This window comes from Pezoporus wallicus, unplaced genomic scaffold, assembly GCF_028554395.1.
Source record: "Pezoporus wallicus isolate ANWC-B61680 ecotype Strahan unplaced genomic scaffold, APGP_CSIRO_Pwel_v1 contig_5485, whole genome shotgun sequence".
Taxonomy (NCBI): Eukaryota; Metazoa; Chordata; class Aves; order Psittaciformes; family Psittacidae; genus Pezoporus; species Pezoporus wallicus.
In genome coordinates, this window is record NW_026641550.1 from 763520 (window position 1) to 775950 (window position 12431).

At 37.8% G+C, this 12431-nt stretch overlaps 1 protein-coding gene across 1 annotated transcript in view; it reads left to right on the forward strand.

The window, feature by feature from the left end:
- The window catches only part of TGFBR1 (transforming growth factor beta receptor 1), a 36168-nt gene that overhangs the window by 7700 nt on the left and 16037 nt on the right, over positions 1-12431 (forward strand). The window contains exons 2-4 of the mRNA XM_057424256.1: positions 3444-3695; positions 4103-4345; positions 10261-10491. Of these exons, the coding sequence (XP_057280239.1) occupies positions 3444-3695; positions 4103-4345; positions 10261-10491 (726 nt within the window). The remainder of the gene's footprint in view (positions 1-3443; positions 3696-4102; positions 4346-10260; positions 10492-12431) is intronic.

Sequence of the window (12431 nt, forward strand, 5' to 3'; positions counted from 1 at the left end):
GGAGTATTGTGTGCAGTTCTGGTGTCCTCAACAGAAAAAGGACATGAAACTGTTTGAACAAGTCCAGAGAAGGGCCACGAGGATGATCAGGGGACTGGAGCACCTCCCGTATGAAGACAGGCTGAGGAAATTGGGGCTGTTCAGCCTGGAGAAGAGAAGGCTGCATGGAGACCTCATAGCAGCCTTCCAGTATCTGAAGGTGGCCTATAGGGATGCTGGGGAGGGACTCTTCATTAGAGACTGTAGTGAAAGGACAAGGGGTAATGGGTTAAAACTTAAACAGGGGAAGTTTAGATTGGATATAAGGAGGAAATTCTTTCCTGTTAGGGTGGTGAGGCACTGGAATGGGTTGCCCAGGGAGGTTGTGAATGCTCCATCCCTGGCAGTGTTCAAGTCCAGGTTGGACGAGGCCTTGAGTGATATGATTTAGCGTGAGGTGTCCCTGCCCATGGCAGGGGGATTGGAACTAGATGATCTTAAGGTCCTTTCCAACCCTAACTATTCTATGATTCTATGATTCCATATTCCTGGCTCTGGAAAATTAGCTTACTTCAGAGTTGTCATTCTCTTATCACATGCTGCTGTCAACCCATTTTACAAATGTATGTATTCATTCAAGTGAAGTTGGAGACCTGACTGGTTTCTCTCTGACTTATTTTTAATTGCTATAATGCTTTTTGGAGAAAAATATTGGACTACCTGGAAACCATAAAAATTTACATCTCCAAGAGGACAATGGCATGGTATTTTTCTCTTTGAGATCAGTTACAAGTGAAAACACTTCCTTATAGAAATGAAGTGATTTAACTACAGTTGGTAATTGACATTTCCTCATCCCATTGATGGCAAATCTAATCTACAGTGTATTCACATAGTCATAGTCTGTTCTTTTACACATAGATAATGGGAGAGTGAGACATAGGCAAGGATATTTGAGTTCTGTTTTCTTCTGGAATGGATTGTTGCTGAAGATGCTGAGTTAGCTTTCCTGTTAGAAAATATGGAAATTCAATTATTTTCCACTTAAGTTGGAAGGCATGAAGAATTGTTAGTGGTAAGAGTAGGAAGGGGGCTGAAGAATTTTTTAATGTTGTTGATTTTTTATTTATTTTTAAGAGTGTGCCCACTAGAGAGCAGCAGAAACCTGTATTCCTAGAAGCTTTGGTTATTCATCTGATTAGGTATTGTTTTCTCCTTTTAAGGCAGGGGGAGAGTAGCTTCAGAAGGAAGTAAGGATACATTTGTGCTGAGGAAACTATTCAGTTGTGTGTGACAGTGTACTGTGTTTTGACAGGAGATTAGAAGGTACTGGCATCAAGGTGGAGCAGAAGTACAAATTGTATCAAATTACATTCATTGGGAATTCTGTAGCAAAAGAGAGGTGGGAACAAAATGAATGAGGAAGATAAGACACCAAATGCTTATTTAGTCATAGTGGTATCAGTGTGTCTCTATAACTTCACCAGGTCAGGAATATGAGTAAGTGTAACAAGGTCAACCCAAACCTCATTTTTCACTTCAAGTAACTTGGTCTTTGTACAGTGACCCAATGTAAATATATCTTACTGAATAATGTCTCTTACTGTAGGCATTCAGATGCATGTGCTGTTATGATGAGCCAAGAATATTATTTAAATAGGAAAAAAAGTCATGGAGGATGCAGTGAGATAAAGTCCTGCTTGTTAAGAAAGTTGAAAGAAATATCAATGTGTGAATATTTTAGGAAACTTTAATGCTTTAACGGGTTTAAAAATAAAGTGTAAATTACCAAAGGGACACTGACAGGAAAATAACTGTTTAATTTTCTCATAGTTAAACTCAGAATAAGACTTGCCTTACTACTCTGATGGGGGTGTGCGAAATTATATCTTCAAGAAGTGGTACTCTAAAGAAGCTTTACCTTCCCATGTGCCAGTTCTCATTTTATATATATTCTAATTATTTTTTCAGTAATCTTAATACAAAATAATTTTGCAATTCCATTTCTGCCTTCCTCCCCTCCTTTTTTTTTCTGATTGGTCTGTGGGCTGATGAATCTCTTAGAAACACGGGTTTTCGTTCTGTACCGTATACTTTATGCTACAGCATAAAGCAGATACTTTACCATGTTTTTACTCTAACAGTAGAGGATGATTGTCAGTAATATGTTTTGACTCAAGATCTGAGGGGAAGGAGGTATTTTCAGAGAAATGGAATCAAGACTTTGAGATGGAATGTGTATTTGAGATTAGATTGCCATTTATTTAAATCTGTGATATCCAGTGATTGAGGAGAGTGTAAAATCAGAGACAGTTCAGGTGATTACCTTAAACTTGTGAATTTAAGTAAAGCACACAAATTTCAGATTTTGGGGCATCTTTTGCTTTGCCACCAGTTAATCCTCACACCCTTGAGAGAGGCTTGTTTATGGCTCAGCACATTTTTGTATTTGGGGTGTGGATGCTTAAGATTGTAAATTTGTCTAAATTTCTGTATTTTAATCTTTCTGTGTGCATGTACACAAGCTCTATGCAAACCTTTGGTCTCCACAGATGAACAAGTCAGTGTATTGATATTTTTATTGTTGCTACTGCACCATTCCCTATCTGGCTTTGGTCCTGTAAATGCAGGAAGAATGGAGAAATATGGAGAAAGAAAGCTGAAATAGTAAACTTCCATCTCCAACAACTTCTGCAATGTAAAGAATGTAACCTGATCATCTTAGATGTGATTAGTCTGTCATTCCTGCTTCCCTACCCATGCCTTCTCCTTTTCTAGTGCAATTGATAGCTTTAGTAAACCAGCAACTTGAGTAATGCAAAGCAGTGTTTTCCTGTGGCTTCATAAATAGCAAGTCTAAACCATTTTCTGCTTGCATGAAAGCATATGTTCTTTGGTCATTCAGGGTTTGTATTTTTAATGAGGATTAAGCCTTTATATGACCTTTCCTTGGTGCAAAGTTGAAGCCATCAAGTCATGTGTAAAGTATTAATCTTAGGTAGCCAGCAGCATTCTTATTTGTCACTTACTGAAGCTATTCCCCTGATTGTTGCGGAAAAAAAAAAAAAAGGCATTATTTGTATTCAGTATGAAAACAGCAAATTGCCATGTTGTAGAGGATGTGGTGGTGTTAAAAAGTCCAGAACTTTACTATGAGGATCTGTAATGAAACTCCTTCACCTGGAGGAACATCTAGGATTGCAGCCTTTCTCTGTTACTACGTAATTGTATAAGGAGAGATTATGTCCGCTATAAATTTTACTTTCATCTGATCACCTCCTAATTTTGTTTTTTGTCCTGCTAAAAAGCCTTGTGTTGTTCTTCAATGCTGCAGTTCTGTGTTTACGCAACCAAAAAGATCATAGGCCTCATGGTGGTTTGAACTCTATTTCTTTAGTCCTTCAAGTTATTTCTTGGCTCAGAACATGTACCAATACTAACATTCATGTTTTTTTTCAACACAGCATTACGGTGTTACTGCCACCTATGCACGAAAGACAACTTTACATGTGTGACAGATGGGCTGTGTTTTACCTCAGTAACACGAACTGCAGACAAAGTAATACACAATAGTATGTGTATAGCAGAGATTGATCTGATTCCCCGAGACAGACCATTTGTTTGTGCCCACTCCTCCAGAGATGGAGTCTTTACTTTCCCTCATTGCTGTGACAGAGACTACTGCAATAAAATAGAACTTCCAATTCCAACACCAGGTAAGGGGTTTTAACTTATTTGGGGGGGGGTATTTTTTTTTTAAATAGAAAATTCTGTAAGAGTAGAAGCTTCAGTTTTGAAGTTGGAGGTGAGTTTGAAGGCATAAAATACACCTTAGATTCTGCAAATAAAATTTAAAGATATTTGGAACAAGAAATTTAATCTTCTGGATAGGGATGTTAGGGACAGTGTTGAAGACCTATATGCAAAGTAAATGGAAACTGTGAGTAAGCACATAGTTGCTTTTGTGCCTTTGTAATACTTATTTTGATTCTTGAAAGAGTTACTGTGCAAAAGTTATAAACAATACATTGAAATAATTTGCAGATTACTGCAAAATACAGTCAATTTAGTATCATAAAAAGAAAGAAGTGGTTTTACTATTTTCTTTTGTTTTTACTGTCAGGCCCTACTCCAGGAAAACCAGCTTCTAATCTAGGACCCGTGGAACTGGCTGCTGTCATTGCTGGACCTGTGTGCTTTGTCTGCATTTCACTAATGTTGATTCTGTATCTTTGTCATAATCGTACTGTAATTCATCATCGTGTGCCAAGTGAAGAAGATCCCTCATTGGATCGTCCCTTTATATCGGAAGGAACTACTTTAAAGGATTTGATTTATGATATGACAACTTCAGGCTCTGGGTCAGGTAATGTCGCACTTTTAGTAGTAATTGTTCTGGTTTTAAGAAACTTATAAGGCATCAATTTTTTTATATTGTCAAATCTACTTAAACTTGCAATTAACTGGAGAAATTACTAGAAAAGCTACTTCCATGCAGATTCATTCAGTATCAGTGGAAATTCAGAGTATGGAAATAAGTGAAATAAAAGATACTGAGTTGCTGCTAGTGTTTCTCTTTCTGAGATTGCAGTCTGATATGCAGGGACTGTCAAGCTATTGTAAATGTTTTGTTTTCTCTATTAGTAAGATCAGTCATTCACCTTTTTGTTCTGCATGGCATATATATATTACTGTCTTCTGTGGTTTTGAGATAATTTGTGAAGTTTTTATCTTTAACCTGAAAATTCATTTATATCTGTAGCTATCGGAATATGAATAATATTCTGAATTCTGAGTTAATATTTTAGCCAGTTCTCTCCTTACTGAAGATCTTTTTTGAGTTGCAAGTAGCAGTAGCTATGTGTATAGAATGGATGGAGTATGCAGACCATGTCTGAACAATTTCTGTCCCTCGATTTCATGAATTTTTGTTCTAATTCTGACTTTAACATGTGTTGCTCTGGAAGATGATGTAATAGTCTGTTCACTGCATATAGTCTTTGCTGTCATAATCTTGACATTGTTGCCTATAGGATTGTGGTGGTCTGTGTCACAGAAATACGGCTTAATAGGTGTTGATAGGGGATGATGTGTCATATAAATAATTTTATAAATTATATAATTTCTGGTCCACGTTAAGGAGAGAGACATCAGATTGTGTACTGCAACCTCTTATCAACTTTCTACTATATAGAAAGATTAAATAATACTGAAAATTATTCCAACTACTTGCAAATGTATGTGCTGAATTATACATGCCCTTTCAGCATACTTTCTGCAAAGAAATATCGGTGTTTGATTCTCAATTGATGTATTTTTTAATTTTCCATAACTGAAAAGATTTATATCAACAAAACCTAAGCATCTAGGTTGTGTTTCTTTCTCAAAGGCAGTAACTGGTAAAACTGTTCAGAGTCCATTGCTCTATCAGGTAAAATCAATGTAACTTAGCTGAGCATATTTAGAATATAGTTTAAATAAAGAGTAATCTTCAGCCATATCTTCACTGAAGAAGGTTAGGTTGCGCTGAGTGTCTAAGGGGGTTGTTTCAATTGAGAAAGTGTCCAAATAAGATTTGATAGGGGTAAGCTGCTCTCTGGTTAGAACTGGAGCTTTAGTAGTTTGTGGTAATCTTAAATTTTTCATTTACTAATAGCGATAACTACTCAAATAATGAAAATGATTATAGATTAAATGAAATAGGTGTTCCAGTATATTGGGCTAGAACTTGATAAATGCAAACGCTGGACCTACTCCTCCAGTTATGTCCTTTCTAGGAGGGGTATACAGAATTAAGAGACTTGGAGAATGTGAAGGAGTTGGCGATTTACATTTCTTGGAATGCAAGAACCTATGATATATAGTTGTTACATTATTAGGAGCATAAAACTCTTAATATCTGCAGGTACAGACTTTTCTTAAAGAAAGCTGAAAAGAAATGTAATGGAGAGAGGGGAACCCAAACAAACAAAGAACTTAAAAGAGCAGGTGTATGTTTTTTTAAAGTACTGTCTAGTTGATAGTTCCCTTTTAACTTCTCAGATAATCACAGCACTTCTGCCACTTTCTGCATTGCTGCTTTCCCACACTTCTTTGTATCAGAAATCAGGCCTATGATAATGTTAATTCAGACTTAGTTGTCAATTGGTCTTTCTGCTTGTTATCAGGAATATTCCTTCCTTTTCCTCTGGCCTTCCTCCCTGTGGTGTTTCTGAGCCTCTCTTCGTGTTTGAAGACTCTGGAAGTGCTCCTTCAAAATACGCTCTTGAAAAGTGGGGAATCCCAGTTAGAAGAAACTTAGGATTCTTCCTCCAGAGCAAATGGTTAGAAACTACTGACTCTTCCCTTGCCTATTTGTGAATTACATTTTAAGTAAAAGCAGCATGCTGGAGAATTACTTTGTTTTCAGATCTTCAAGACACTCAAGCTGGTCTAGACTGCCAGAGCACCTTACCTGCTGCAGTATTTGAGCACTAGCTAATGATGAAAGAGAAGGTTGTGTTCCCTGTAAAACAAGACTGGATGTTTCCTTAGAAGTGATCTCTTAAGTTAAGCTGCAACGAGTTCCATGTTGTGAATCTGTTTGTAAGAGAAGTATTAGCTTTATTTAGCAATCTGTACTTCCCTTTTATTATCCTAGAATGGTTTGAGTTGGAAGGGACTTTAAAGATGATCTAGTTTCAACCCCCTGCCAGAGGCAGGGACACCTTCCACTAGACCAGGTTGCTCAAAGCCCCATCCAGCCTGGCCTTCAACACTGCCAGGGATGGGGCAGCCACGACTTCTCTGGGCAACCTGTGCCAGTGCCTCACCACCCTCACAGTAAAGAATTCCTTGCTTATATCTAATTTCTGTCTACCCTCTTTCAGCTTGAACCCATTACCCCTTGTCCTATCACTACAGCCCCTGATGAGGAGTCCCTCTCTGGCATCCTTGTAGGCTCCCTTCAGATATTGGAAGGCTGCTATGAGGTCTCCCTGCAGCCTTCTCCAAGCTGAACAAGCCCAGCTCTCTCAGCCTCTCTCTAGGAGAGGTGCTCCAGCCCTTGGAGCATCTTTGTGGCTTCCTCTGGACTCACTCAAACAGGTCCGTGTCCTTCTCATGTTGGGTGCCGTGGAATTATGGCAGTGGGATAGGAGGTGCTTCAAGTACTTTTCTGTACTGTTGGCAGCGTATGTATTTGCAATGACTTTTATCACCTTGTTTCAAAATTAGTCAGTCAGTGACTATCTAAATTCACAGTGCCTTAGCACTTGCACTGTTAATTTTCTTGTGTTCTGAAATATGCCTGCAGCAGTTGAATCTCGTTGAGAAGACTGTACATTTATGGGATAAACTGGGGTGAGGGGCATGGTCACTGGAGGGAGAAAATTCAGAGCTGCTAGTTATCATAGTGCTTAACCCTGTCAAACTTAACTGTGTGAAAGGAATGCTGCTAGGCAAGAGGTTGCAAGAAACATAATGGAAATGTACAGAACAGACAAAATAATCCAGACCTAAGAGGCACAGCTGAGGAAGTGTTTAGTCTAGTGACCTAAAGTAGATGTTCTACTTTAAAATTCATGCTGAGGGACCAGAAGGGATTGAAGTCAAATAAAAAGGATTCTGCCAGTTTTGGTTTGTGGTATTGTTGAAGAAAAGCATATAAAATAGAACTGAACAAAACTCTAAAAATGAGGTTCCTACTCAAAAGGGAAGTAGGATTCATTTTCTGCAATGATGGATAGTAAGCTGTTATTCAGTCTTGACTTGTGTTAGTATTGCCTTGTTGTTTCATGACAATCAAGACCTGAAAGAGCTAGAGGCTTGATGAAAGGAATTGATGAAACACCAGAAATGCATTCTTCTGCTGAACCTACAGCTTTTAAGAGAAGGATTTCGAAGTCTTTTGGAGCTGAGAACAATTTTCAGATCATGATGGAAATCTCTTTAAGTATCAACTACATACTATATAGATAGATTGGGATGGTCAGCTGTTACTTTCCAACTTACAAATGACAACTGTTAAACTGTCAGAAGGTTTGATTGAGGGTACTTTGTTATGATGTATGAAGATGATGATAAAGGTTTCAGGGATAAATTGGGTGACTATGGCTGAAGAAAAGGTGCTAAATGTTCTGAGCTGCTGTTGAATTTAACAGGGTCTTGACTAGCAAACTGACCATCATCTTCATGCACAGTTAAAAGAAGCGGTACTTCAAGAGCTTGCAGTACAGTTGTGCCCAATGTGTATGTCAAAGGCTGGTGTTGTAGCTATTGCCAGTTAGCTCCTTTTCAGGCAGTCTGGTTTGCAGTAAAGCAGTTGCTCAAGTTCTTGGTGATACAGGGCTGTGTTTCCTCTATAGCAAAATGAAGAGACTGCTCAGTTACAACAAAGTCTGTAAGGAATTCTTATGGATGTAAGATAAATATGGATTGCAGTCTTACAATTTTGTTCAGCAGCAGTAGTAGGAGAAAGCACAGTTGCAAAAAAGAGAGGCGAGTTGAATCTTGTAAATACTGCAAAAGTAACTATAGGAGCACAGTGGGTAGATCAGTTAGCAGGGAGTTTGTTGTACTGTGACATGTTAATGTGATGTTTGGGCACTTGTAATGTGAAGTTGAAGTGCTTCATGTCTGGAAGGTTTAGAGCTTAGTAGCTATCTGTTTAGAGGTTCACTGATACCCTTTGACATCTTTCTTAAGCAAGAAGGCATGTCTGTAAATGGCACAGCAACTCTGAAAAAATACATTTGAAACTCAAAATGTACAGTTTACTGAAACAGCCGTAGAACAAATATTAGGCATCTTGCCCATTTCACTTGTAGGAAATAGGCTTGTTTTTACCATTTCTCAGTGGAATTTGCCATAGCACATAAGTACTAAGCAGAAAGCTTTCTCTGGCCAACAAAGTCAAATTATACATTTTTAGGGTTTGGTTTGGTCCCATGGTTTTTCTAGCCTGGCTTTTTCTACATTTCAAGAGTTTGTCTATAAGGAATGCAAGTTAGGCTTCACAGATGAGCCTTTACAGTTTGGGCACACAGTACCGTGAACCTGAGGCTGTTACAGCAAAAAAAATTAACTTTCTCAGTAGGAATTATCACAGCACCTGACAATAATTAATCACTGGCATGGTGTCCATTTTTTCCCCTTATTTCATGTAGTTATGTTGTCAGTACAGGTCATACAGAAAATTCCTGTAGGTCTGTAAGTCTTGAAGAATTGCTCTGTACACTGCTGTGTTTTAGGTTGCACTCCTCAGACTGAGATACAAGCATGGCAATGCTGCTTACCAGATCAGATGTCCTTTCAGTGCTGTTACTAGCAAAGAATGACCCGAGATGGACTCAAAGTAGTTATTTGAGCTATTAGTTGGTATTTATTTTCTATAGCATATGCAGATGTTCTTCTATCAGCTATTGTAACAGTGATTATGGAGTAATAGATTACTTTGTAAAGTGTTTTATTTAAGTGAAATAATCCTATACCAAAAGAGCTTATTGTGAGCAGATAACCTGGCTGCATTCATCCTGCAGCTTAGTATCACCACAGATTCGTGTGATAAGCTTTGCAGTTACAACAGGAAGGGTTTAAAATAAACCAGCTATGGTTGGGGGATGCCAGTGCTCCTTGTTTCTTGTATAAACTTACTGAAGCATGGTATGAGGTGCTGTGAGTTGGAAGCATGTAGATATTCCAAAGCTATACAACCTTCATGAATGTAAGTATTTTTCTCAAGTATAATTACAGTGAGGTTTACAAGAATGGCCTGTGAAATGGGAAGCTTGTGTTACAAGAATGTTTTCCTATTTTACGCTGGCTTGAGAGTGCTGACAGGCTGCTGGTGTACTTGGGCATGAGCGTAAACTTTTGACAGTATTTCTGATAAGCATGGTTTAATTTTAACTTAGAAGTGCTCTTGAACTGCGAGTTATGGGCAGATCCAATTGCCCTCCTGCCCTAACCCCCCCCCCCCCCCCCCCAAAAAACCCAAACCCCTAAACCTCAATCCTGATCCCAGTTGCTTCATGGTTTGAATTAAACCATCAAAATTCTGAACTGAAAGGAAGTTTGTATCTTCTTCTGTAGAGGCAGTTTGTAGTATAACATCTTGTTTTGCTGGCCTTTAAGGTTGAAGGCAGCATCATACTAGTTAGCAGTTCACAAGAAGCTCTTAAAATCTTAAGAGAGTTTATGTACCTTCTAAGAGAAATATGTTATGGCTGGATCTTACATTTAATACTTACCGTAAGTGTTTATTTTGTTAGAATGCTTTTTAATGTTAAATCTTCTTTTTAGGTTTACCTTTACTTGTGCAAAGAACAATTGCAAGAACTATAGTACTTCAAGAAAGCATTGGTAAGGGTCGTTTCGGAGAAGTCTGGCGAGGGAAGTGGAGAGGAGAAGAAGTTGCTGTGAAGATCTTCTCTTCAAGAGAGGAACGCTCATGGTTTCGCGAAGCAGAAATTTATCAAACAGTTATGCTAAGGCATGAAAACATTCTTGGATTTATAGCTGCAGACAACAAAGGTTAGTGATACTATGAATTCATTTTGCTGATCGTGTATTCAGAATAGATGGTAAATGGGGCGGAAAATAAAGTTGTGAGGGTCCAATTAGAGTAGAAAAAAAAAATCTTGTTACTAGAGATTTCAGGTTTTGACAGGCTTCTCATAGCCTTTATGAAGGAAAAAAATAAATTTTCCTTTTTCTGGAAAACATGCTTTGTTTAATTTTTAACTTTTATTGCATATTTAATATGATTTCTCCAAGCAGGTTAAACTACTGGCTAAGATTGGTACCAAAAAGGAAATGCCTTGTCCTGTCAGCACACACATCTGCTGAATACATGTACCTGTACTTCCCTTATAGCCTAATAAGATAGATTTGTGGGACCGAAAGAGGTGATGTCTAATCCTGTTGTCCTAATAGAAAATAGGAGTTAGAGAATTTGTTTTAAGGCTGAGATGTGAGAAGTTATTAAATAAGAACTCCAGCTAGAAGAGAATTTGGAAAAGGGGAATTACTGGTTTGTTCCTAGTATGAAAAATTATACCTGTTTCCTGAAGCTCTCCTTATAAGCTTTTAAGCATCCACTAAGAGGAGCAGTTTAAACATTTTTATTTTTTTTTTTAACTTGATTTGTTGAAGTTTCAGTCAGATGAGTTTCCTGGGTTTTCCTGCTGTCCAGTTTTAGACACAAGAATTTGTCAAAACCAACAGAAGTTTTGAATTTCTTACATTAAGAGGAGCTAAAATGTTATACTGTTTCATTCAGTTGTTTTAATCTGAAATTACATGTTTCACCATAAGTGGCTTTTGACTTTTTTTGCAGAGAAAGCACTGACAGAAAATTCTGTCATGCTAGGGGGAAGTCAAGAATCCACAGACATCCTTGGCTTCTAAAAGGGCTCTCAGTTTTGTGGGAAATTCCTAAATAGTTTAGCGTAGTTGAAATACACACAGAAATAGAGTTATTTTTAATTATCAGTAGATTAATGTCAAGTTTCTACATCTCTACAGATCTCTAGAATTGGAACAGAACCAAAGAGGTTGTGTGTAACACTTCCCTTCTCCAGGAAAGGGCTAGCTCCTACCAAATCTCCAACAGCTTGCAGATCTGTAGCATGCCAGGCAATGTTTTCCTGCAATTTATTATGCTTACCATTAGAAACTATCTTACTTTCATGCCTAAGGTTGGATTGGATATTACTAGCACCTGTGAGAGCTTGAATTTTTCTGATGGACCTATTGGAGTTTCTTCAGCCTGGGTTTAAAATTAATAGAGCAGTTGCATTAAAGACATAAATGGAAATCCACCTCTGCAGAAGCCTTAGATACTATGTCTCACTGAAAAGCTTAAAGGATATATTGCAATACCTTAGCTATGACTTTTAACAAAATCTCTCTGTGGTTAAGCATACCAGGCTCCCATTTTGCCCCAAACCCGTAGATAGTTTGTCTAAAAAATATATTTGACTACTGTGTGGAAGAGTTACAAGGAAGATTTCCAGAATAAGTAGGTTCCTAAAATAATTTCTTGAGTGCTGGTGCAGGTTTCAGATGCAATAGGAAGAAATTCCATTTGGCTTAGTCATCTTTAGGTTCCTTGTGATATAATATAGTTTGATATAACATTATTCCTTGATTCTGTTGTTGATATGCTGTACACACAAAGAAAAAATCCTTAGTTGATAGGTCATGCCATTATTTGAGACTTTAGGGGTTATGGCAAGACTCCCGTTTTCTTGAGAATTAATTGGTAATTGAGAAATGAGTAAAGACATGTTTTGAAAATGCTGCTGTTCTTGGCTATATTTTCTAACAGCATTGCTCTCTGAACAGATGTGGAAAGCTGGATTATTATTTTTAACCCACTGATGAAGAATTCTGAGTATAACCACCTGCATCCTCTCAGTGAGGAAAGATATACACACCATTCTCTCTCTAGGTTAAGCATTTGGAAGTCC